Below are 25315 nucleotides of genomic sequence, written 5' to 3' on the forward strand. Positions count from 1 at the left end.
CGTAAATATAGACCAGTAGGTATGGGTTAGTATTACCTGACACAGTGTATTGTAGATATACAACCTGACACAGTATGTTGTAAATATGGGTCAGTACAACCTGACACAGTATGGTGTAGATATGGGTCAGTATAACCAGACACAGTATTTTGTATATATAGGCCAGTACAACCTGACACAGTGTATTGTAGATGTAGGTCAGTACAACCTGATACATTGTATTGTATATATAGGCCAGTACAACCTCATACAGTGTATTGTATATATAGGTCAGTATAACCTGACACAGTGTATTGTAGATGTAGGTAAGTATAACCTGACAGTCTGTTGTAAATGTGGATCAGTACAGAGTGCCACTGTGTGTTGTAGATGTGAATCAGTATAGAGTGCCACAGCGCATCGTAGATATGGGTCAGCACAACTTGAAACTGTTTAGTAGGTATGGGTCAATACAACCTGACACAGTGTGTTGTAGATATGGGTCAGTACAACCTGACACAGTGTGTTGTAGATATAGGTCAGTACAACCTGACACAGTGTGTTGTAGATATGGGTCAGCTCATCCTGACAAAGTTAATTGTAAATGTTGGTCATTGCTTTTCGCCACAATGTATTGTAAACATATATCCGCACATCCTCACAATGCGTATTGTGAATGTGGTTCAGCTCACAACCTACAACAATTTTGAGACCTTTTCAGAGCCTTTGAATTGAGGATGACATGAGTCTCAAAATATCTCACCCGTGCTGATTTTTCAATATCAAAAATGAATTTTGATGAAGAAAAAACTGGTACATTTTATGACAACAAACGAATATATGAATGTACATTTTAATTCTTATGTCATTGTTGAAATTACCATTTCAACAACGAATCCTGTCCTATGTTACAATGAAGGCCAGTTGCAAACAATTTGTAGGCTCAGATCAGTGTCAGGCTGACATAGATAATGCAACAGTATTATATTTGTAGATAAGTCGAAAGTTTTTGAAAAGTGTGTAGTGTCAACTCCTACCGTCGGTGTTGGAGGGGGACTGTCCTCATTCTAAGTGTAAGTATGTATATTTGTCTATGTTAATGTCTATGATGTGTGTATTTGACTACCCTCCCCCCCCCCCACCCCACCCCACCCCTCCCCCTTTCTCTCTCTCTCTCTCTCTCTCTCTCTCTCTCTCTCTCTCTCTCTCTCTCTCTCTCTCTCTCTCTCTCTCTCTCTCTCTCTCTCCTGTATATTTTTGAATAAGGGCTTAACACAAATTGCAAACTTGTGCCCAAATCCCATTTGTACTTATTTGACAAAATAAGTATGTTGAAATCAAATTATGTTTGTACGTATAGCTTTCGATCGAACGCATTTAGATATTGGCAGCAAAGGAAACTGCGAGGGTTTTTCACGCAGCGGTGAGTCGCTTCATGTGACTTGGCATGCTATTCCGTAAAATGTTAACGATTTCCCCAATTATCTGTAGTTTTCACTGAAATAGGTATATTCTTTTTTCACAAGTTATTCAAACAACAATTGTTATTCATAAAATATACCATGAATTATTAAAATTTTCTTTAATCAAATCCGAAAGTCAATAAAAACGGAATATAATAGCTCTATGCGCTAATTCACTTTATTCAACCGAACATAAAAACATTTATCATATAAAACACCACAACTATATATGGGAGTGGCCATCTACGGTCCAACATTTTCGATTGACAAAGATGGAATAAAAGATAAACAATTACCCCAAAATCAAAGGCCAAGTTTTTTTGGTAACACTGATCCGTTCCTTAAGATCTGAACCTTCCCTATAAACATCTGTTTTACATTTTGGAATAGAAATTGACAAATGATTTTCATTAAAGCCTAAATGTGATCTTCTAATTCGCTAAATCTTAGAAATTCAGAATACCCTATCAGTACCATAGATAGAACCCGTAACGTAGGCAAATCAGCATTCGGGCCACCCAATTGATCTACTAATGACCTAATAATTTCCGGGGTTACTGGTTCCTTTTAAACAGTCTGTATGGTTGAAATCCTACGTGCTCCCTCCAGTGTACTTTTAACCTACGGAGATTTACATGGATTGGGAAAACCAGAAATATCATGCACCCAACCTTTGGAATAAAAAACGACACAGATGGATGATTTTTCAAAACATCTGTAAGACATAAAGCTACGTCGAAATCCTTGGCAGGAAGAGGATTCAATCCAAAGTTATTATACAAAGCACAAGACTTGTTAAATGCAGATTTATATTTAGAAGTGGCATTAGGTGCACGAGATTGCAGAACGATTTCCGGTAGTTGTTGAGCCAAAGTCGCAAAACGAGCGTCAGATACGTAAACACTGGAATTATTTCAAATCCCCACAGAAAATACATCTGAAAATCGTAAAAACAAAAACAAGGAAATTAAGCAAGATAATCTTGTTTATTATTAGTTTAACTGAAAATAATTTTAAACAATAACGTTTTATATCACCCCGTCAGCTGGGGCTCGTAATCTCTCAAATGGATTCCTACTCCTTCAAATGGAGCACCGGTTCCTTCAAATGGAACACCGACACACATAGTTGCACAAGTGTACTTATGGTCCATCAACCAATATCAAATATGGAGCATGTGTAAACATCCAGCATTGATCAATATCAGCAATTAGTACAATTCAATCTGATCGCTAGCACATGACCAGAAAGTTCACCACTTTCTAAAATTGAATTTTGATTTAAACCTTGAACAAAAATTCGACTTCCGTCTTTAAATTCATAAACATGTTCTACATAAGCTTTACGAACAGTCATCTTATCAAAAATGAAAGTCCGAAAGGAAGCTGAAACCCATTTTGGAACAATGAGGGTACCCTTATACCTACAACAAATCAAATATTCAATGGTTTTCACAGCGAGGGAAACTGGTGGGACTAACCAGTTAGTCTCACCCGGCCAGTCTTGAGCAAAGGCATCAACAGACTCAGAATCTCCAAAATCTAGACTTAAATCTGTGAATTTTTTTTATTTTGACAATCAGCAAACCGGTCAACAGTGTGTGGGCCCCACCAGGAATTAACAAGTTGGAACACTTTTACACTTACACCCCAATACTCGTAATCGATGATTTTACTAATATAGTCCGCTTGTTCGTTCTTCTCCCTGGGAATCCACTGAACATCTAAAAATATTCCATTAGTAGCACATACATTTAAAATATTACAGGAGATAATATGTAAATCCATTTTCATACTACCACTCGCAATTATTTTTACACAATTTTGGCTGTCCGTAAACCATTTAACACTTCTTCTCTTAAGAATATCACTATACGTGTCTAAAGCCAACTCAATAGCACTAAGCTCTCTCCAAGTGGAGCTCTTAGGCCTTTCGCTTTGTGAAAAAGTCTTGTGAAAAACATTATGCGGTGAGTCAATAATATATGCACCACAAGCTATACAAAAACTGAAGGAATTTTGAATTCAGCCAGATGTCTAATGTTTAGCCAGTCTAAATTATTCTTCCAGAAAAATAATTCAGATACACACTTGTCATCTGATGATATTTTGCTACAGCTATCCCAGCTACGTCTATTTAAAATAACGACTTGTATTACCGACCAATGGGGGAAGGGAGATTACTCTTCCCGTAACCTGAGCAATTTCTCTAGCACACACATACACTGCATCTAGGGATTTGGAATAATGATAGAAAAATCAACTGCTGACCATGAAATTCCTAACCACTCTAGACTCTATGTTGGCTGCCAGATAGATTTTTTTCTATATTTACCATAAAACCAGCACTACCCAATGTATCGTGAACACATTTCGAGTTAAATACACTATCGTCAAAATAAGCTGCGCAACCCCAGCCACCATCAAGATACACTGCAATATCAACCAAATTAGATCGCCAATGTTTAACTAGAGGACGAAGATATTTTGTAAAAATGTAAGGTGACCAAGTCAACCCAAAAGGTAAAAGTGTGAAACAATACTACCTATCGTTCCAAGCAAACCCTGAATAAGTCTGATGAGCCGGAGTAACATCAATATGGTGACATCCGGATTTAAGATAAAACTTTTACATGAAACAACCACTTGTAAAGAATTCCAGGGCTATTTTCCCGTCCTCGAACTTAACTTTGTCTTTAATAAGGAAACTATTTACTTTCCGGGGGTCTAAAATAAGACTTTTTTTACCAGATTTATTAATAGGTACTGTCAGGGGACAGACGATATGGGGACAAAAAGTAACTTCAACAGCACACTGATTATTTACAAAATCATTTATAGCTTCTGATACAAAATCTGCAAACTCTAACGCTGACCTATTGTTACATGTAAAACTCATAGGAGGCATGGCAGTAAAGGGTATGACGTAACCATTTTCTATTTCGTTAAGGATATGACTGTGAGCATTTCCAAATGTCTAAATGATTCTTAAGACGCCCTTTCACAGAAATCATTTGGTGCCCTCCTTGACTCCGGAGGGAACGTTTCCTGCGTAAGGGTGTGTGTTAAGTGTGTGTGTGTGTGTGTGGGTGGGGTTTGTCCGCCGAAGCGTTTAGAACCTTGGCCAACACTGTAGGGACGAAAGACGTCTGTTCTCGTGCAGTAGATGAAAAAGATTACCCTCTCCTTACGTAGGTGCCTTTCCCAGAGACTCTCCCGTCAGGAATATGACCAGTAGAAGTAAAGGACCTGTGGTGATTAGCACTCTCATTTTTCCTGCTTTTAATACTCCCGAGGGCACGTGACTCAGCTTTTCTAATGCGTTTTTCGTCTTCAGAGTCTGACGCTAGTTCATCGGACTCGTACTCACGTAGTATCCCAACCGGCTGCTGATTTGTCAGCTAACCTAATTAGTTTATTATGTTTCCGAAGTTTTTCTTTGATAATATCCGATAACTTCTGCGCTTTTTCACTGGTTTGTCAAGACCATTTATCTTAGTTTAAATGTCCTTATTGAAGTCAAATATCAACTTATTACCGATTCTTTTCAGCTTAACAGAACTATCCTCTTTCAACTTTTTGGTCGTACTTTCAGAGATATCTTCACATTGCTCAGTTAATTCCCGTTTAAATGAAGCTTATTGGGTTTGTAGATAACTTTTGAATAGGTCAAATGTCTCTTTTAACTCCACTGTCACCACGTGCAGACAGCTGAGGAGGGTCAACAGCGATAACTTTCACAGCAGAATTGTCTTCGGAATCGCTTATGTTAAATCAAGTGTTTTCTATGACCGCGAAGGCTCGAATGACTATTCAATAAACACCTAAAACCCTGTATTAAACTAACAGCACGTGCATATTAACTTGCACGAGACCTCCAAAACTCTGCCACAACCAATCCCTGATTGGTCCTGCTTAACCCTTGACCCTGAATGTCACACCTCTTCATTCTAACCAACACGTGCTTCTGTTTACAGTCTCCACGTAACTATGATAAATTCATTTAACACCATCCGACAAAATACAATGCAATACACGAACTCAAATTCTCTGTTTCCAATATCAATGTGGATTTTTTGTTATTATCGTAGACAAATGGCAGCCGGTGACAGCAGACATATATTTGAAATAATACTTTTTATGATTGAATAAAACTGATTTATCAGGGATGTCAATTCAATAAAACGTACTGTTTTCATGAAAGAATGTCTCTTGTAATGTGTCAGCATGTTCATCCCACTTCACGAAGGTCTTTTTATCGACGTACATATGTATATGATGTATAATAATACAGCAATGAAAATGTCTTCATGAAAATATCATCAGACATTACAATCCACAGACGTCCAACAAAAATGACCTAATTAAATTATGTTAAAAAGACCGACAATAAGTTAAGACCGATGTTCACGACTCTATTTAATGATATGCGTTGTTTCAAACGCACGAGGTGCGAATCTTAACTGGAAAGAGGTAACTTCAGGATCTCCAGCGTTCGGCTATATATATATATTAATTATAACAATATTGTATCAACGAATGTTTTTAATGTCCCTTTTTATGTTTTGTTTGCATTTGTTTTTCGTTAGAAAATGCAATAAAAGGAGAATTCACTGGTTTCCCGTTCAATACCATATATATCTACATTCATCAATGGTGTTTTGCCATCGCGAAGAATATAGATATTTTGCTATTTTGAAATTTATATGACATTTAACGGAAAATCCTTTTAATGTATTATGTCAGATCTTGAGATACGTTTTGAGTCTCAATTTGACTTTTGCGTCAACATTTTGTAAACTAGATGTATCTTAAATTGCAGGTCCGATGTGGATGTTGGCTAATCGTAGTACTGTGGGTGTCCTTAGCAGTCATGAGCCTTTTGCTTGGATACTCTTACAAGCACCTCATATATAACAACGACACCATTCTAATTCAGGAGCAATCTTATGGTACCACAAGAAAAAATGAAAAACTTTATCTTAAAGGACATATTGGACAATCCTTTCTAACAACAGCTGCTGATCTAAAACAGAAATACATCGTATACGACTGCAGCAAGGCCAACAGCGGTGTTTGTGGTGGTTGGTCTGACCGACTTTCAGGAATTCTTTCCACCCTGATCATGGCTCTTCTTACCAATCGACGTTTACTGATCAACCATGATAAACCATGCCCTCTAGAAGATTATCTAATCCCCGCTCATTTCGATTGGCGATTTAACCGATCAATTCTTCTCAACAGAACAAAATCTTATCAAGATCTTAGCGCACGTAAATCTGAAAAACTAAGGAAATATTTGAACGGAAGTCTTGACATCAACAATTACTTTCACGATGATGTTAGCTTTCTTCGTGTTAACTGGGATTTTACAAATGAATTTAGAAAAAGACCACATATAGGAAATGAAGTTGCTTGGGTTACAAAATTACATTATGCCGATATGTATAAGGAGCTGTTTCATTTCTTCTTCAAACCATCACCTCTTCTTGGCAATGCATTAAACGAGCTACAGAAAAAATATCGGAAAAGACCAAAGATAGCTTGTGCTCATATACGTGTAGGAGGAAATAAGAATATGCCGTACGACGACCGACGACCTAAAATTCCAACCGATGATGTATGGAAATATTTTGATAAATTGAACAAATCGGAATATGACTTCTTCATTGCATCAGACGCAAATGAAATGAAGAATGTAGCGAAGAACCGTTATCCTAAGAACATAATTGACACTCCAGGAAAAATTACACATATTGATCAAAAGGGTAGAAATGATCCACGCGCGGGATTTTTGAAACAGTTCTTAGATTTCTTCACATTAGTGAAGTGCGATGCTCTTATTCTTACGAATAGCGGATTCGGTACATTTGCAGCGTACCTGCGGGAAACAGATTCTGATTTGTATTGTTTAAAAGGAGAACATTTAAGGCCTTGTTCTAGATACACTGTCCATAAAGTTTTTCCGGGACAATTTTTAGCTCCTTTTCAATAGATGTTTGTCGCAGTATGTCGTCGAAATATACCATGGCTTAACACATGTCACTTCCTGTTTTTACGATCAAAACATAATTTATAAATTAACCGTATGTCGGATGATGATTTTACAAAACTGCTTGGATGTCAAATAACAACCAGTTTAAATTTATGTGAATAATACCTAGGTGTAATGAAAACCGTTATTATATCTTTAAAACAATGATGAAAATCAAGGCAATAGGGAAGAACTTTGTGGAAAGTACAAAGGAAATAAGAACAGACCTTCAATAAAATCATGCGTTATTGACAGCCGCCATACAAATTAAGCTTGGTGGATGCAATACCCAGTTCTCAAAATTAGAACCGTCTTAAGAAATCAATTGGCGGTTAGAACAGTGGCTATGGAAGCAGATATGTAACTACGTATAAAAAGGAATGTGAAAAGTGTATATAAAAAAACCAACAGCTCAGTGGGAAGTTGGTCATTTATTGTCTAAGTGATGTAAAGATCGAGCTTCGCAGGTGATTCACACAGCTGCAGTTCTTTTTATTCCGGAAGACCTTAATTGAATCGTACAAGATACCAAGCTTTATTGTGATAAATAATAATGTGTCCAATATATCACAGCTGACTCGCTTTGTCGTCCGAAAATTTGGAATTTTTCACTGACAACTTGAATATATTTAATGGATATTTGTTATACCTATAAGTGCCATTTTAATATGCAATCATATGTGAAACGTACATATTGTGTTATATGCGAACGTCATAGGCATGCTATGGAATGTAAGGCTGTACAACCCTCAGTAAATTTTATGGCGCTAGGTATGAAAACTGAAGTCGTATGTAGCTGTACGATTCTAAGTAAATCATGAAATAATAAGTATGATAACAATGCATTTTTTCTATAATCATATGCAGTCCTGGATCGACTTAACAGCCGTAAAAATTCTTTACATTATTATTTTGACTGCTGTTCCAAGAACAATTTGCAGTTACATGTAAACTGCTCTTGGTTGAATGTGTAGATATGTGTCAACCATGAAGCATGAACATCCTGTATCTTAACCGTATACATCTGTATAAAATGTTACATATGCAGTCATATGTAAACTAAGCATTTCAATGTTAAAAAAGAAGGTGCTTATCTTACCGGAGTACCTCGTCTTGTTATGTGCGTACTTGGATAGATTGAAGTGTACACGGCTGATGTTATCGAATGAAATGCTTACGTACCTTTCTGAAATACTTCTGGTGTTCTTTTTCAAAGATCGCCATGCAAATCTTTCAATCGACTTCAAATTTGGATTAAGCTTTATTTGAACGTATTTTCCCATTGCTCTTGAATAAACGCGACAAACAACATAAACAACGCCATCAAAAAATCTATTTATTGATAAAGATAAAAATCATAAAAAGACATGCAAGTGTCTGGTCCTCTGTATAAAAATAGAGTTAGATGCATTACGATGTAAATGTACAGATTGATAAATATCCGTTGACTATCATGTTAATATCTAAAATTTCCCAATCGGTCGAAACCGATATAAAATATCGATAGGGTGATGACATTGTCTTAGCAAGTGAATGTACGTACGTTATTGTGTTACTTATATATACATTATATTGTTAGCATTGCATATCTATATCACCATTTAAAATTATAATGATATTAAACTCTTGAGACGCTTTGGTTGATATTATCATCAATGTCGTTATAGAAACAAACGTCACCGGAAATGAATTCATTATTTCACAATTACACAATGTTTTAAAGTTGCTTTCAGAGCCCAAACGACATTTGATTATTGTCAATAATTGTCGAAACGTCTCCAAGAACTTAATAACATTATTTAGATTTTTTTCGTATATTTGTTTTCTTCATCTCCAATGGAAAATATTTACTAGTAGTTTACTGTAGTTTCAAAATCATGATTTTTTTTATGTTATATTATAAAAAAATCTTGTTATATGAAAATATATTGTTATATAAAATGTGATATTATATTCCCCGAGAAATACCTTTTAAACATAAAACGCGGAGTTTTATAAAAATAGCCTTCTATTAAATCGTTCTGAACAACACGTGAAATGTTTCTATATATCAAATCCAGATGATATACCAGCCATGTTACAATAGATAGTGTTCATAAAGGTACACGATGAAGCTTCCCTGTTTTAGTCTTTAAAACACATCGAATCAATTGTTTTGTGAACACACCTTTGATTAATGATGATGAACGGCTGAGAGCTGCTTGATTCGATCAAAGCGAAACTGTGATTGGTTGAAGGTTTGAGAACAAAAGTAATACGAGGTTTAGCTGCAGCTTTATAATGATCGTTCCTATTTCCTATTGATTTATCACAAACAATTTCCAATCAACAATTATGATATTCAAAAGCAAAAACAAGGTAATGTACGGGTTTCTATCTATGCACAAGTTCTATCTTATTCAACAAAACTAAAGTTGAGCGTGAACAAAGGAACGATTCACAGGTAGACTCTCGAAAAGTACGAGATGATTATGATCAAATGTTTCAGAAGTTATAAGTGTAATCAGTTTCACCGAAGCTATTATAGATCAACGTTATATTTCAAATGAGAGCCAGTTATAACAATGAGATCTCCGGCTATACTTTGTTAACATATCACGGGTTATATCGTTGATTTTTACATCACAAGCCAAACAGTTGTATTCTAACTTTCTTAGAACACATTTAAACTTTTTCATTTGTCTACTTGTTAAACTGTCTTTTTTTCATGCTTGCAATCGTTTTATCGTTTTGTAGATAACGTTTTTTAATTATAACATTGGTGTGCGTTTCGTCCAGGATTCAATTAATATCCTTTCAAGAAATGTTACATTGATAATTAAGAACATTTTTTAAATTGGAAGTACATAATTATCAAGACCCTCGAGCGAAATAAAAATTTTTTACTCTTATTTCAGTCTCAGTTTTTCTATTTTGTTAGCCCTATATAATTCTTGTATATGGAATCAACATTTAAGCGCGGGAAAGTCAAGCCATTTCACTGAGATAATAGTTTGCAAGGACGGAATCAATATGAAATGTTATCATACATCAGACATGATTTTTTTTATTTTATTTTGATTTTTTTTTAATATTTTTTTCAAACTCCATAAACAATTTTAAAAACTCACCTCAAAATCGAAAACGAAAACGGCCTCGGATATTTGATAGTGTACAGTTGAGGCTTGCGGTGTTTAATCTGGTCACAATTACATCAAAACATTCACGACGTGCTTAGAATGTAATAAAGCATTTGACGAAAACTGGAAGTAGGACTAACACAATGGTTGAAGGAAGGAGTTACTAAGAAAAACATCAACTCGATGTCAATATACATATTTGAACGTAGTAACACAACTGACGATGATATTTAACGCGTACCCTATCCAGGCCTCGAACTCACCATATCGCCTGAATGTATTGACCCTTTGATAAAATTTGATAAAAATCCTCATTTGTGATAGGTATTTTACTCCAGACGATACTTATCTTAAATAAAAAATACTACTGAGTTTAGAATTAATAGATTAACCCAACCCAACCCCAAACTCCCCTCTCAAACAAAAAAAATGGATCTTGTAAAATCTTTAAATTATTTAGCAATTAACGGGTTCTATCACGCATTTATCAAAAATGTTTGATGAATCAAAAATACAACTGCGTACACTTTCTAAGAATTAAACCAAATTTCAAAAGTAATCCGCTTACACAAAATGTACCTTAAAACGAGCAAAAACACTCAAAACGGTTAACATCAAGGATTAGACATTAATAATAATAAGATATACTAAACAGTTAGTAAAGGGGCTAAAATATCTACTTCTACTGAAGTTTTCACACTGTTATTGAACTGATCATTTTATTACAGATTACCATGTTGATTAAACAGCACAACCACAATCTAGGTAAAATGCATTGCTTTAGTGAAACTCGTTATAATCGCCAACATGAGTAAGGGCTTTGATTTAAGCGCAAAAGATACCAAATATAATACCGCTAAATCTGTTATTTTTTTTAATTATTCCGTTCGCTTTGAATTGACTGGAGCTAGAAACTGGTAGTACAGTTATGAGGCATTATGTAATCAGCCTTATCAATGATGTCTTCATAAGGAGGTAGGTTTTGTTTGTCATCTCTCACCTGAAAGAACAATTCAGATATATTGAACACCTTGATATTGTATATTATCAATGGACTTTTTTCAAAGTTTGTATTTGTTTGCATGAAGATGACTTGCAAAAAAATTATTTTTTCAAATCGCGTAATTCTTGTTACACAAAATGATTATATATATATCAAGTTTTTTGTGAATCTAAAAGACTGATCACAGATCTAAGCAATAGAGTTTTGTAAATGTATATAAAAATCAATACCAAAAAGTTGCAAAATACTGGTACGATTACACATACATGTCATATTCCTTTTTCTAGCCTCCACGATTTAACAACCGTAGTCTTGATAGCGATTTCTTATAAGGTCCAGGTTCCCATTTGGTTTTTGCAAGTAATGGATAATTATTTGTAAAAATAGCAAACAAAATACCGACAAATGTATAAATGCATCTAATTGTTTTCAAAAGTCTTTCTGCATTGCTCTTTGGTAGCTTACGATATCGACGTTAAGTAATATCTAACGTTACTATATATTGATTATTTTCTGTTGTTATACAGACCATGACAATATTTGTGTTTGCATATTGAGACAATTGAATTTTTTCATTGCTATTAACGCCTCTAAAGCTTAGGATCAATACATGTTTTTTTACACTTGAGCAAACCCCTTACTTTTTTGACGAATGCGGCATAGATATGGTATGTGTTCTTTGAAAATCCATCAAATCAACTTAAAAGCATTTATCAGCAGTTTTTTTTTATATCCGATCACTGACCGTCAACTCGCTCATTAGTAAATTATAGATATGGTGCAAAAATCAATTCGTCAATATCGGATGTCGACTGATTATCCAGAAACTCATGTTGTACCTACACCACAATTTCTTGTATCTGGATTCTATAATTTTATAGATATTTGAAAAAAATCCTTTTATGAGTTTATATTGATATCTTTTAAGGTACATGGATATCAATGTGCCAACCTCATAGAATAGGCATAGTTTGTGCCAGATATTTTATCCTAACTTGGCAATTATTACAATTATATTATATGGATCAGATTCATGATACACATGTACTTTAATGTGTATAAAATAATTTAGATACACTATTTCAGATATAGAGGTAGAGTATCTGCCTCCATATATTATATATACTATTACATTGTGTATCTGGTACATGCAGGAAGATAAGAGGGGGTTAATCAGTTAGAGTCAAAATCTGGCATGGGATATAGTCTGTAATACGAAACAATGTCTTATTTGAAAATGTACTCCTTTTCAAAATATTACTAATACATGTAACACTAAGGTGTAAAGATGAAAGTTAAAGACTACATTGTCTTACCAAGATATTGCATCGTTTCTTTTAGATTCAGGAAGGAACTTAAAGTGATTCATTTGACATACAAACAAGTGTTTGTGATTTTCTCTTTATCAATCCTCTGAATGGCATTTCAGAACATTCAAGAATAACTCATGGGTGGGGGTTTTCACCAATGGAATTGATTCTTCTTCTATTGAGAATTACTTTTTATTTTGGCTACCTTTAGAGCAGATATGTCTCCTGACTTTGACATGTGTATCTAAGTTTGGAACTCATCTCTCAGCTGGCTAAACTGTGACGAGATTGCCTTTCAAATGACATTCAACAATCAAATGGCTCAGTTCCTTTTCCTTATTTTTTTTTCTGTTTTTGAGTTTATCATTTTATAGACTTGTTCACAGCAAATTGCAATTTGGACGCAGACTTTTCAGTTAAAATGATATAAAAATATTATAAATAAGGAGTCATGTTCAGATGTTCGTTTTGAGTTTTCTTTTACTGGTAAAGGTTAAATGGCATAAAAGCATTTCATTGTATATCAGAACTTGGAACCTTCTTTAAAACTTGATTCCATGGCATATATAAAGGTATCTCTTAAATATAAACGTATATAAATTATTCCAGTGCAGTATATATTTCGGAGTATGATCTGTGATAGGAACATTTATAACATTTTCGACATTTCAAGTCGTACATAGAAACTAGGTGCTTTTTACACTAAATATGTGTTGGATAATAACTTAGGTGTTGTTCTTTTTAAATAATCAGTGTGAATTCCAGCATAATTCATTCGCAAGGGTCGATGGACACTTTTCTGCAAAGTTATCTATTTGGGTTCGGTATCGATTTAAGTAGCGTTCGGTAATGTTCTTACCTTCTCAACCGCCCTAAAGACACGAAGAAAATTAAGACCAGCCAACTTCTTTAGATCTTCCACCGACCAATTTCGTCTTTTAAGCTCGGCAAATATCACGGGGTAGGTTGAAGAATCCTCAAGCTCCAAGGGCATACTAAAATGAAAAACACATATGTAACGGCGTTTTTCACTATCAGAGCACTCTCTCCTATAACAAAAATATCAATGTATACAATGTATGTTTGTCTGTTGAAATATATTTGCGGCATTATACATAAGTCACTCACTGGATCAATATTTGTACCTGCAAATTACCTTTTTTCTAAAAGTTTTATTCATTTACCATGGTGTTTGGTTTCTAGGGTCGATGAAGCTTCACTTGATATTGATGTAGATAATTGTTTTGATTTTCAAACTCTCCTCTTTATATTCTATACGTTTGGTTCCAAAAATCATTAATGAACCCTAGTAGGACGACACTATATGACGCAGTTTAAATCACTGTTTGACATAAATTTAAAGAACACTATCGAATCAGACGAGATGAAACTAGTCATTTGTAATGTTTAACACATTGTGTCTAGAGATAGACCCAGGCCCCTGTGTTACATGTCGATTTATTACTTTTACACTGTGAAATAATCCTTTTACATATGGTTATGATGTATATGTAATCCTTTATGTCGGTAAACTCACCAAATGTCGAGTTTCACACAAGGACGAAAATGACCCTGCGTGAATATTGCCTATGTCTGATACATATCATTCCCAAAAATAATACATTTATTTAATTTTCATTATAAATACTTACAACGGAACTCCGTCATAGTCGGCACCTATGGCCACATACTCCACGCCAATCAGTTTCTTTACATAATCGATGTGATCTGCAAAGGCAACCTCAATGATTATCGATATTTAATCACTTTGGAAACAAACGCACATGTAAATATGTGTGTATATTATGCACAGACTATGCAACAGAAGATGAGGAAATTGCAGAGAATGGTATTTGCATTTAAATCTAGTGATAAGGAGAACAAAACGTATTAATATTATGGGATCATTACTTTGTTTCCGATGAACCATTACATTGTACAAATGGAATTAATGCGTGATTGATGTTTTGAAATTGGGTTTACTCAGTTGACGGCAATAAGATTTATATTATTCACAATCCATCATTTATAGAAAGAAAATCTCAAACATCTAACATTATGTTATGTTTATGATATATACCTGCTACTTGTGACACGGTTGTTGTGTTAGCGTGGTCCGGATTACAGTTGATGTAACCAGTGTAGAAGTTGATCATGATGATACCGTTCTTTTGTTTCTGCAAAGAACGATACACATCTGTGTTATATTCCAAGTGTTCAAATTCCAAGATGGACACCTGCCAACCATTTTGTTTATTTAGATGACATTTTTTTTATAACACTACTTATAGAATTGTGTAGTTACTTCATCGTTATATTCAATCTCTGAGAATAAAGTTATTGCAAAGTATTTCACGTGTAGCCCTAAAATGGTTTAAGTAACTTACCTGGTTATAGAGGTATAAAGTCGTAACTTAACCGTAGCTCTACAATGGTTTCAGTAACATACCTGGCTATAGAGGTATAAGGTGGTAACTTATCCGTAGCTCTGAAATGGTTTCAGTAACTTACCTGGTTATAGAGGTATAAAGTCGTAACTTATCCGTAGCTCTTAATTGGTTTAACGACTTAACTGGTTATATCATTTTCATTATCCGGTATCATACATACTTGTAAAAGGTAGTAGTAACTTAAATTGCTTTATCATGTTTATTTGTTCCAGAATTATAAAGGTGTTTGTAACCAAATGGTTACATGTACTCGACAATGATAAGTAATATTTCGTATAAAATATACTAACGTATACAGTGAGCAAGGTTAGGCTGGGAACATTTGATGATGTCACGTAATTTTGTGTATATAATTGGTATTAATTTCAACTGTATATTATGTGTTTCACAGTTTGATAATTTAGAAGCATTATATCTGTATATTGAGTCATTTTTTGTTCTAATCTGTATATATTTTGATATTTTTCGTTTTTCTTTCGCGACTCTGTCTTCCTCACCATCATTCGAAGAACATCGTCCTTCACGTTCCTGTAGTGATTGCAAAGAGCAAACACTGATGAATGACTGAAGATCACTGGTGCATCCGACGTCTGAATAGCGTCAATCATTGTTTGATAAGACACATGTGACACATCCACGATCATCCCAAGTCTGTTCATTTCACGTACCACGACCTATAAGTTGTTGTTAAGAAAGTATAATTACTTTTTTTGATTGATTATGTCTCAATCAAAGGAAGATGGCATTAACAATTCTTTCTCAATCTACACCAATGCCAAAAACTGAGGAAACCCCTAACATAACAAACTGCAAAAGAATGTGTATAGGCAATACAAACACAAAAATCGTCGCCAAATCCGGTGTTACTACCACTAGAGTTCAGGAACTACTTGATATGGCTGGTCGTGCCAAGGACATAAATACCGATGATATTCAGGAGGTTTTTGTAGTACTAGGAACAAATGATGTGTCCAGCAATAAAAACTGTTGAAATTTCATTTACCAAAGCTGCAGACAGTATCAGTGCTTTCTTCCAAAAACCCACATTTGCACATTTCCAGTATAATACCAAGGAGAGGACAGTCTAAACATATTGAAACCTTAAACAATACAGCAAAGTCGGTGCAGAAATTGTGCAAAAATGTGAGTTACTTAGAAATAGACAAAATTAATTCAATAACTAGAAATTAGAAGATGTTCGGAGAAGGAGAAACTTAGACATAATACGCTTCACATTTAGCAGAAGTAATAAACAATCGAGAATAGACAGTTTTTTTAATTTCTTCCTCTTTAGACAGTAAAGTGACTAAAACTAATATAGAGTTCAGTCCCTTTACGAAAGATGACCATTATGGCGTGCCTTGTATAACAATTAACATGTCTAGAGTGAACAGAGACCCAGGGTACTGGAAAATGAACAGAAAGGTTATCAAATCTGACATATTTAGAGACATATTTACATTTTTTTATAATGAATGGAAAAACATAATATATAAATTTACTTCGATAAAAGTGTGTTGGGAGATTACTAAAACAAAAATAACAGATATCACTATGTTTGTAAGTAAATTACTAAACGCTGAATTTAAGAAATATTCAACAGCTTGAAAATGAATTTAAAAAGTGTAATGCTAATCATGAGACAATTCAACATTTAGAAAATCAAATTAGTCCATACTATGAAAACAGGATAAACGCTACCAAGGTAAGAAGTAGAATAAAATGGTGTAAGGAAGGTGAGAAATCTACTGCTTATTTTCTAGGTCTTGAGAAGTGTAGAGAACTAAACAAATAGTGGAATTCGATTAAATGTGAATATGGCGGCTATAAAGATGATATAACTGATATTATTAAGGAACAGTAATCTCTTCACGACTGAAGGGATAGATTTTGGTGAAGCAAATATCTTAGTACCAAATGTAAATGTATCTATTAAAGACGACGTTAAAAAATGACCTTGAGAAACTGCCTACTGAAAATGAAATTTATTTGATAAAAATTTGAATGCCAATCGATCACCAGGCATTGATGGTATTATTGTTGAATTTTATCAGACTAACTGGAATTTGATCAAGGAACAGTTTTAAAATGTTGTTATAAATGTATTTGGAACTAGAGAACTATGCCCATCTCAATATAAGGGTTTGATAACTCTTTTATATAAATAGGGGGAAAGGAAGGATATAAAAAAAATGGTGACCAATCACTCTCTTGAACACCGACTATAAAATTATAACAAAACTTATTGTAGAACGTATTAAAAACGAACTTCCAAAAATTATTCTGAGCGACCTAAAGGGATTCGTAAAGGGAAGAAACATAGAAGATGGTATTCGTTTAATCCAAGATATTATTGAATACTCAAATACAGAAAACAAAGGTGGAAGCATTATTTTCTTAGACCAGCAAAAAGCATTCGATCGAGGTGAATGGGAATGGGTGCAAATGTGTCTTTAAAAAATTGGATTTGGTACACAGTTTATTGAACGGATTAAAATGACATACATATATTCGTCTAGTCATATACTTACAAGTGGTTTCATTTCAAAACCCTTCAAGCTTTCTCGTCCAGTGCCCAATAGCACCTTTAATTTATAGCATGTATGCTGAACCCATGGCATGTTCTATTAGGAAAAATGCTTCAATAAAAGGAATTGAGATACCATTTAGTAACAATGAAAAACATGAAGCCAAAAATTAATATGTTTGCTGATGATTCGCAGCAATTTGTTGGGAATGAAAATTCTATTCCAATATTTTTTAGTGTTTTACGTCATTATGAAAAAGCATCTGGTGCAAAAATAAATAAGACAAAAAACTAAAGAAACATGGAAACAAAGACCTCCTAACTTTAAGGAAATATGTCGGGTAGAAAGGGTTAAACCTCTTGAATAAATGCATGGTTATGGAATAAAAAAATAAGATAAAAAGATTGAAGCAACCATACAAAGCTGAAAAAAGACAAAAAATAAAAGATATAACATGGAAACTATACCACATCAATATAAAATTACCATAAATAAAATGATTTACCAGTTTCTATGGAACGCTAATGTAAATAAAGTTGCTAAAGAAACCTGTTATAGAGACATCAATCTTGGAGGTCAAAAATATATACAAGATAATTTATTCAGACGTTCAATGTTGGAATGCATTAGGGAAATATTGGCTTAAAAATATGATTCTACGTTCTCAAAGGAGCTCTTTATATGTAAATGTAGTACTACAAAATCATTAGCATTAAATCGTATTTCACAGTTTTATAAGGTCTCTCTCGAATGTTGGCAGGTCATGTTAAAACGCCGTCCAGTTAAGAAAAAAAAAAAGAAATACTCAATCAAAGGATATTTGGAAACACCAATATCACGTTCAGAAAAAATCCTGTTTTCTTTGAAATTGGACTTAATCAAATATAACAAAAATAAAAGATATATGGAATAAAGGATGAACTAATTTTATTAATTCTCAAGAATTATGAGAGAAATTGCTTTTCAAGGATAACTGGATGTCAGAATTCTCTATTGTAAAGAAAGCAATTTCCTCATGTGACAATTAGATACAAGAGTTTAAATCAAGAAATACCAATAACTGAACCAATAGCTGTAACAGAAGAATTATATATCAAAACAAATAGAAACAATGAGAAAATACAACCAACAAAGTTAACAAATAAAACTTTAAAAGTATTAGTTTTGGATACAAGCTATTATCCCAAATCACAAAAATACCTGGGATACAATATATCAAGATGACATAAATTGGGTAAAGATTTTGACTCCGTTAAGTAGGTCTAAAGCAAAAAGGAAATGTAGCGATTTCCAATGGAAATGTTTGCAAAATACTATTTCTACTCAGGTAAAATTATTGAAAAATGAAAATGTCTCATGGATTATGTACATTTTGTCATTTACATGATGAAACTCAAATTCACCTATTCTACACATCTTATAAAATTAAATATTTGGAAGGCAATTGAATTATGGATCAACAAAGTTTTGGGTGAAATATATCAACCAAATCAAATTTTTCATATAAGTGATAAAGGTGTTATATTTGGAAGTTATTATCTAAGAAATCAATATACTGTGATAATAAGTTTGTTTTACTACAAAGTGGCAGTTATTGAATGAAAAAAGAATTGATGTTGATTATGAGGTGAATGACTTGATAAAACACATTCTAAAATGAGTAAGGCAAGAAATTGTTTTAATGATTGATGCATTGCAATAACAGTGAAAAGCATCGATACTTAGGATAAGTTTTAAAGAGAGTTTTAAAATAAAAGAAGATTGATGCGTAAGGAGAGTGAAAGTTTAATGAAAAAGAGTGTGTTGGAAAATATATTATTACCATTGTACAGACATGTATATTTAACTTAAATTTAATTTTAATTAAAAAAAAACAGTTTGATTAAATCCATATGTATTGCTTAAATGTTGGGATAGCAAAACGCTTCAGAACCAGCCTCAGTGCTATATATTTTGGAGCGGGACACGGAAACCCCGAGTTTATAGCTAAATCTGAAAGTGCATGCTTTGTATACAGAGGAATCCTTTTAACCTTCATAAACTTTATTTTCAAATTTAACGGACACAACCGTTAAAAAATGATGGACAACATATGATTTCCTAATTCAACGGTGAAAGAACAGTGCCATCGTACCTTAATTAGCATTGACGTAACGCAGATAAAGCTCATTCAATACAACCTTGAACAGCCAGTGATGCAGAACGTACTTATCAAAGGCTATGTATCAGGATCAGACATAATTAGCCATTGACACAACACAAGTCATGTCCTAACTATGGTCACCAATGTTCTCAAAAATTCAATTTAGACAGCATAGGTTACACTGATATGTCTCAAGCACTTAGATCAGGATTAAATCCTGTTTCTATCTTAAAGGTCATGCATTGCAAAGGAATAAGCGTGTTCGTTTTCATCGTCCTCAAACGTTACGTAAGTATAAGTCCACCAAAGTGATGGGTTGACAAGGTTGATAACGAATCATATTGCGAAATCAAAGCAGGATATTCTCAATTCAGTTGAACTGTGACTGTTACCATGGAACTTCACATAAACGGTAACTTTCCCATCACGGAAATCGTGAAATTCAGATATTATCTAATCAACTGACTGCAACATGCTACCATGTTATTAGGGAGCATAAATAGTACGAATGGTATAACTGGTACAATTATTAAATCATTACAATCATTAAGGGACAATAACTATAAGCATTTGACGGAAAAATTGCATACAAATCTCACACCAATTATTTTTTTTAAATTCCACAAACTTGAACATTTTATATCTTGTTTGGACAATTATAGCCAAAACAAATGCCTTAAGCATCAAAATATACCTTTTAAATCAAGAAATGCTATTGAATTTGTTTGATACAAACCTTTCCAAAGTCTGTAAGACCCTTTGATATTCCTCCATTTAAATCTGCCTTGTAGTTATCCGCCCTGGAAAAAACGATCGAATTTACTATTCTCAGAACAAGATGATACTAACATTACACAGTAAAATTACCATTACTAACAGTAATCCTTCTTTTAGGAAACTGTAGAATACAATCTTAAGTTGTAAGAATTTGTGTTCAGAAAACAATATTTGTAGTATTTTTATCGATGTAATGGTACCTACATTGTAATATACGGGTGGCCGAGTGGCTTATTGCCAGCCTCGAACTTAAGGAGACCGGAATTCGATTCACCGAGTTGCTCATAAAGACATGAAAGCTTTCCGGGGAAATTGTAACTACGGTATGATATCTAAATGGAAGTAAACAAAGATAATCCTAAACAGATACTCACCAGTCGTTGTCACAGCTGTGGGTCAAGGTCATGTATCGGACACCGATCATGTAATACATACGAAGATTGCCCAGGGTGTTACCAATCATGTGACCTCCCTCCAAACCAATCAGACTTGCGATTTTATTGTTCGCAAATATGTTTACTATATCTGTATGAAAAGGACAAAACACAAAAACAATGGTTTTCGACTTTTTGTTTTCTTGACAGCAGTCTCTAGATATTAGTGTCTCAACATTTATTGCGACTATAACGTCTCTTTAACATTGCAAAACAGAAATAACGTATGTTTTAATTGCTTGTACTTCTTGCGGGAAAGTTAGAATGAAAAAATCTATCATACCAATCTAGTAGCCTTAAATGTTTTATTTACGGACCAATAACAAAACAGTAGGTTAGACCTAAAGCTATATGTACTAGACTTAGCTTAATAGGTACTGTACATATATCTTAAGTACCGTCTGCAGACCGTGCCAACGTGAAGGCCTCTGGATATTTATCGGTGAACTTGTGGATTACATCGACCTGATCAAAGCCCTGACGCACGGCATCTTTAGCTGTAGCGGCACACGAGACGAATGCCGCCCACCACTGAAATGCGAATTCATAATAAGAAAAGAAACCAAACAGTACAATGAAAAATACTAAAGGTTTCTCTGTTACAACGTCTGAAATACATCCATAAAAGGACCATTTTATGAGAAAATAGAGCGATCGAAATTCCCTATGCTATATATAGATATACATTATGCAAGATCAATAAACATGAATTTCCTTTGTATTTTCGGTTGATGCAACATGCGAACTTAAACAAAAAAGAAATCCTTTCTGTCATATAAGTTTGCCAAAAATATCTTTTTGCGTCTCTCATTATTGGCTACATGCTTAAAACGTCAACAATTTGATATAGCTTTCCTGTACATAATGCACTTATGATTTTCATATTGATATCTTAGATTCACAATAAAATGTCAGCCGTTAAAAAAACTGAAATATTTCTATAAGAATTCAAGTATTCATGACATCAATATACAATATGTCTTCATCAGACGATTATCTAACGCATTTCAATAAGGGATAAATTGCTGAACTGGCTTTTTTCTCGAAAATGAAATTATTGGGATTTATTTGATAATAAATAAATCAGTTTATCAGAGTGCAAGCCACTCCTTGGTGTCATACCAGTATCTGCTATCCAGAGTTGCCTCCAATATTCCTATTGGATCGGGTATAATCAGAGTTATCTACCATCTTTTTATCGTTTTTACACATTGTGGGGAAGTTACACCAGAGGCGATCAATTGTTCAACCTCCCACCTTCCGCAAAGTTTGTTTTTCTGCTGGCTGCTGTTTTATTATTATTATTATTTGATTTTATTGCCAGGTGTGTGTCTGGAATATGCAGTCTGTCTGGGCCTGTCAGGATCACTTCATCACATCGTCATGGCTTCACTCCGTTGTGGCAGTAAGCACCAGGGATATGGTATTGTTGTAACAGACTTTGTTAAAAGACTCGGTTCTACTTGCCGTTTAGTGATTGTAGCGGCGGTTTAGAGGTCGCCACCAGGAATAATAACTATACAGTATATATATTTAACATAATTACAGCTATTCAGAATGACGGCTACTCACAGAGTCATTTCTGTACATATCTTGAAAATTTTACAATTAATAGATTTTGTCGCATCTATCTATTTGAGGTGGCCGAGCAGCCCAATGTTTGGCGGTAACCTCTTGGTGACGAAGCCATGGCCACAATCGCCAACCACAACAAAAAACACTATATTGTCAAATTTATTTTGTAGAGGTCATTAAAGTGATGTGAAATTTATTTTATGCCTTCGTTATCTCTGATAAATAAATAGCGACTTCTAGAGATATATATAAATTGGTACACACATTTGATGGGACTGTACAAAAGACACAAGACAATAACACCGCAATGTATTTAAGTAGAGACACCGTGAAAGTTACAGTTGTATATATACAACCCATGCCAATTTTGTCATCTTTGATTAAGGAAAGGAAAGTACAAAACAAACCAACGGGGTGAAATCCATTAGACTTCGTTATGTAAAATACTTTTTTACCCTCTTTGAGTTACACAATGAAAATGAAGACGTTTCTCTTGAACGCACTCCTTGATCGAAACTTGAAGATTCTTATCCTCAACCATCAGAAACCTTTCATTATGTAAAAGTATGTCAACAAAAACCAACGGAATATACTCGAGGAATCCCAAACCAAAAAGTCATATTTTTATAATATGATCAATAGATAATAGTGAAATTTTAATGAAGCATATTGATCTGTCACAGATATTAATTTATATGTTACCGGTTTCAGGAGTCAAAACATTTTGGTTCGACAAGCCTAGCAGCCACACCTGTCCGTTATGTTTGGAGAGATATCCTGACAAATTTGGTTAAGATAACTTTAACAAGATCGAATCCTGTAGGGTAGTTAAGAATTGGCCAGGCAAATCGACATAACTCACATATAATAGTTGGAGTTTTAAAAATATGCAGGCTGAGTAGACAGACAGACAGACAGACACAGACAGATGAGCTAGGAGACGAGCAACCTGATTGTACATTTGCAGATGTCGACGTTGAAAACCAACTTACCTGCGCACCAACACCCCCCTCCAGGAGTCTTGGTATATCCGTCTGAGGGGGGAGTACAGGAAAGGACATATCTGTCATAGGCGTTCCTGGGGGCCATTCATTCCTAGTATCCGTATTTAGGTTGACGTTGTTCACCTTGTTTTGCTCATACTGTCGAATTTGCCAGGGGAGATCGTTGTGACTATAGGTAAAATGAAGTAGATGCAATGTACAATTTATATAGAGTAACAGCTTGTAAAACAGATATATTGGTAAACATGCAAAATGCATATCTATGAACACGTGTGTGCTAAAGTATTTAGAAAAAAAAATGGTAACAAATACAATGTCACCATTTTATGATATTCTTTTAAATACGTGAATAAACAGGAACTTACCCGTCAATTAACACATTGTCTTGTAAGAACGATCTAGCGAACGCTAGGTCAGGGTCATGGGTTGGTCCTGGTACAGCATCTCGTTTAGACAATGGGATCCCTACTGCAAGACCAATTACTAGTGCTATTCCCCCGACAATTATCAAAGCTAGGATCAATCTGTCACGAGTACTCCCCCTCTTAAACTCAAGTTTTGATGTGGTCAGACCCTGTATTGAACCTCCGGACGACATTTTGATGTAAAGTGAACTTCTCCCTTGAATCTGTAAGGAAACACCTTTGTATAATTCTATGCTTGCAGTCAAGATTTGTCGCTTACTTTATCGGATTTGTCGATGAAGCAGAATACGCTGACCTTTCCGGAATACCTGAACATATCACCCTTGTACTTTTCAAAGGTATCATTGTCTTTTTTTCTTATAATCTCGTATTTTGTAGATATTGGGTTTTAGGTGAAATATAGAATGAGCCCATTTTGTTATTTGTTGCTATTTTCTTGTGCTTCAAAAGCTTAAGCCTGTGTCTACATTTTCATTGTGAATGTTGTCGAATATGAACCACTGATGTATAATTGCTTATAGTGATTCTTCAATGCATGCCCTTCTCTACGGATGATTGTGATGTTGCGCCATCCAATGTAAAAACATGTCTACTTACACGAGCATGAATTGCAAGTTTAATATTTCAAAAAGTTGATATGTAAATAATATTGTCAGGAAAGAGGCTAAAAATCGGAAGCAGGTCTTGATGTTAGCACAAGAGAAATCTGTATGCAAGATACGAGATCCTGTGCAAGAACAATGAAGAAAAAAAGTGTCCTGATGGAGGGAGACATTTATTGTTGGATCGAATCGTACGACCCATGATCGGCAGAATAATGGCTGCGACTTTGTCCGTCCCCAACCCAGCTAGCAGAGATATGCTGCAGAAACGTCATAGACGGTTGGAAACGATGCAGTTGCATTACAACATTTCTATAATGTTTGTTTAACGTTGCATTTCTGTAATGTTAAACACAGTTTCTAAAGATAAAAACGACAAGTGTAATAAACGTGATTGAATCGCCGGATTTTTTCAGCAAATATTCCAATAATTCAGTTTAACCATAAAAGTTAATGAAACGTGTATCCAA

At 34.4% G+C, this 25315-nt stretch overlaps 2 protein-coding genes across 2 annotated transcripts; one reads left to right on the plus strand and one right to left on the minus strand.

Annotated features, from left to right (window-relative positions):
- Positions 1–6314: 6314 nt before the first annotated feature.
- Positions 6315–7436, plus strand: LOC132563779 (uncharacterized). The gene has a single exon (XM_060228531.1). The coding sequence runs from the start codon at positions 6315–6317 to the stop codon at positions 7434–7436; it is 1122 nt and encodes a 373-aa protein (XP_060084514.1).
- A 3831-nt stretch (positions 7437–11267) lies between these two features.
- On the minus strand, positions 11268–24416 carry LOC132563780 (dipeptidase 1-like). Its single transcript, XM_060228532.1, has 10 exons — positions 24184–24416; positions 23807–23987; positions 21638–21770; positions 21180–21330; positions 20765–20828; positions 15855–16031; positions 14988–15084; positions 14560–14635; positions 13767–13902; positions 11268–11594 (listed from the first exon to the last, which is right to left on the minus strand). Exons 1-10 carry the CDS (start codon positions 24414–24416, stop codon positions 11502–11504), a joined length of 1341 nt encoding a protein of 446 aa, XP_060084515.1. The 3' UTR covers positions 11268–11501.
- Between the last annotated feature and the right edge of the window lie 899 nt (positions 24417–25315).

Source organism: Ylistrum balloti, unplaced genomic scaffold, assembly GCF_031769215.1.
Source record: "Ylistrum balloti isolate Yb309-2 unplaced genomic scaffold, AGI_CSIRO_Ybal_v1 Utg371858, whole genome shotgun sequence".
Taxonomy (NCBI): Eukaryota; Metazoa; Mollusca; class Bivalvia; order Pectinida; family Pectinidae; genus Ylistrum; species Ylistrum balloti.

What these genes read in the sequence shown, in the direction of transcription:
- LOC132563779 (XM_060228531.1), top strand. Translation starts at nt 6,315, where the DNA reads ATGAGCCTTTTGCTTGGATACTCTTACAAGCACCTCATATATAACAAC.
- LOC132563780 (XM_060228532.1), bottom strand. Translation starts at nt 24,416, where the DNA reads ATGTCGTCCGGAGGTTCAATACAGGGTCTGACCACATCAAAACTTGAG. An exon ending in AGGGGGGTGTTGGTGCGCAG is followed by an intron (nt 21,771 to 23,806) that starts GTAAGTTGGTTT and finishes TTCGCATTTCAG; the next exon opens with TGGTGGGCGGCATTCGTCTC. An exon ending in CACAGCTGTGACAACGACTG is followed by an intron (nt 20,829 to 21,179) that starts GTGAGTATCTGT and finishes CGTTTTTTCCAG; the next exon opens with GGCGGATAACTACAAGGCAG.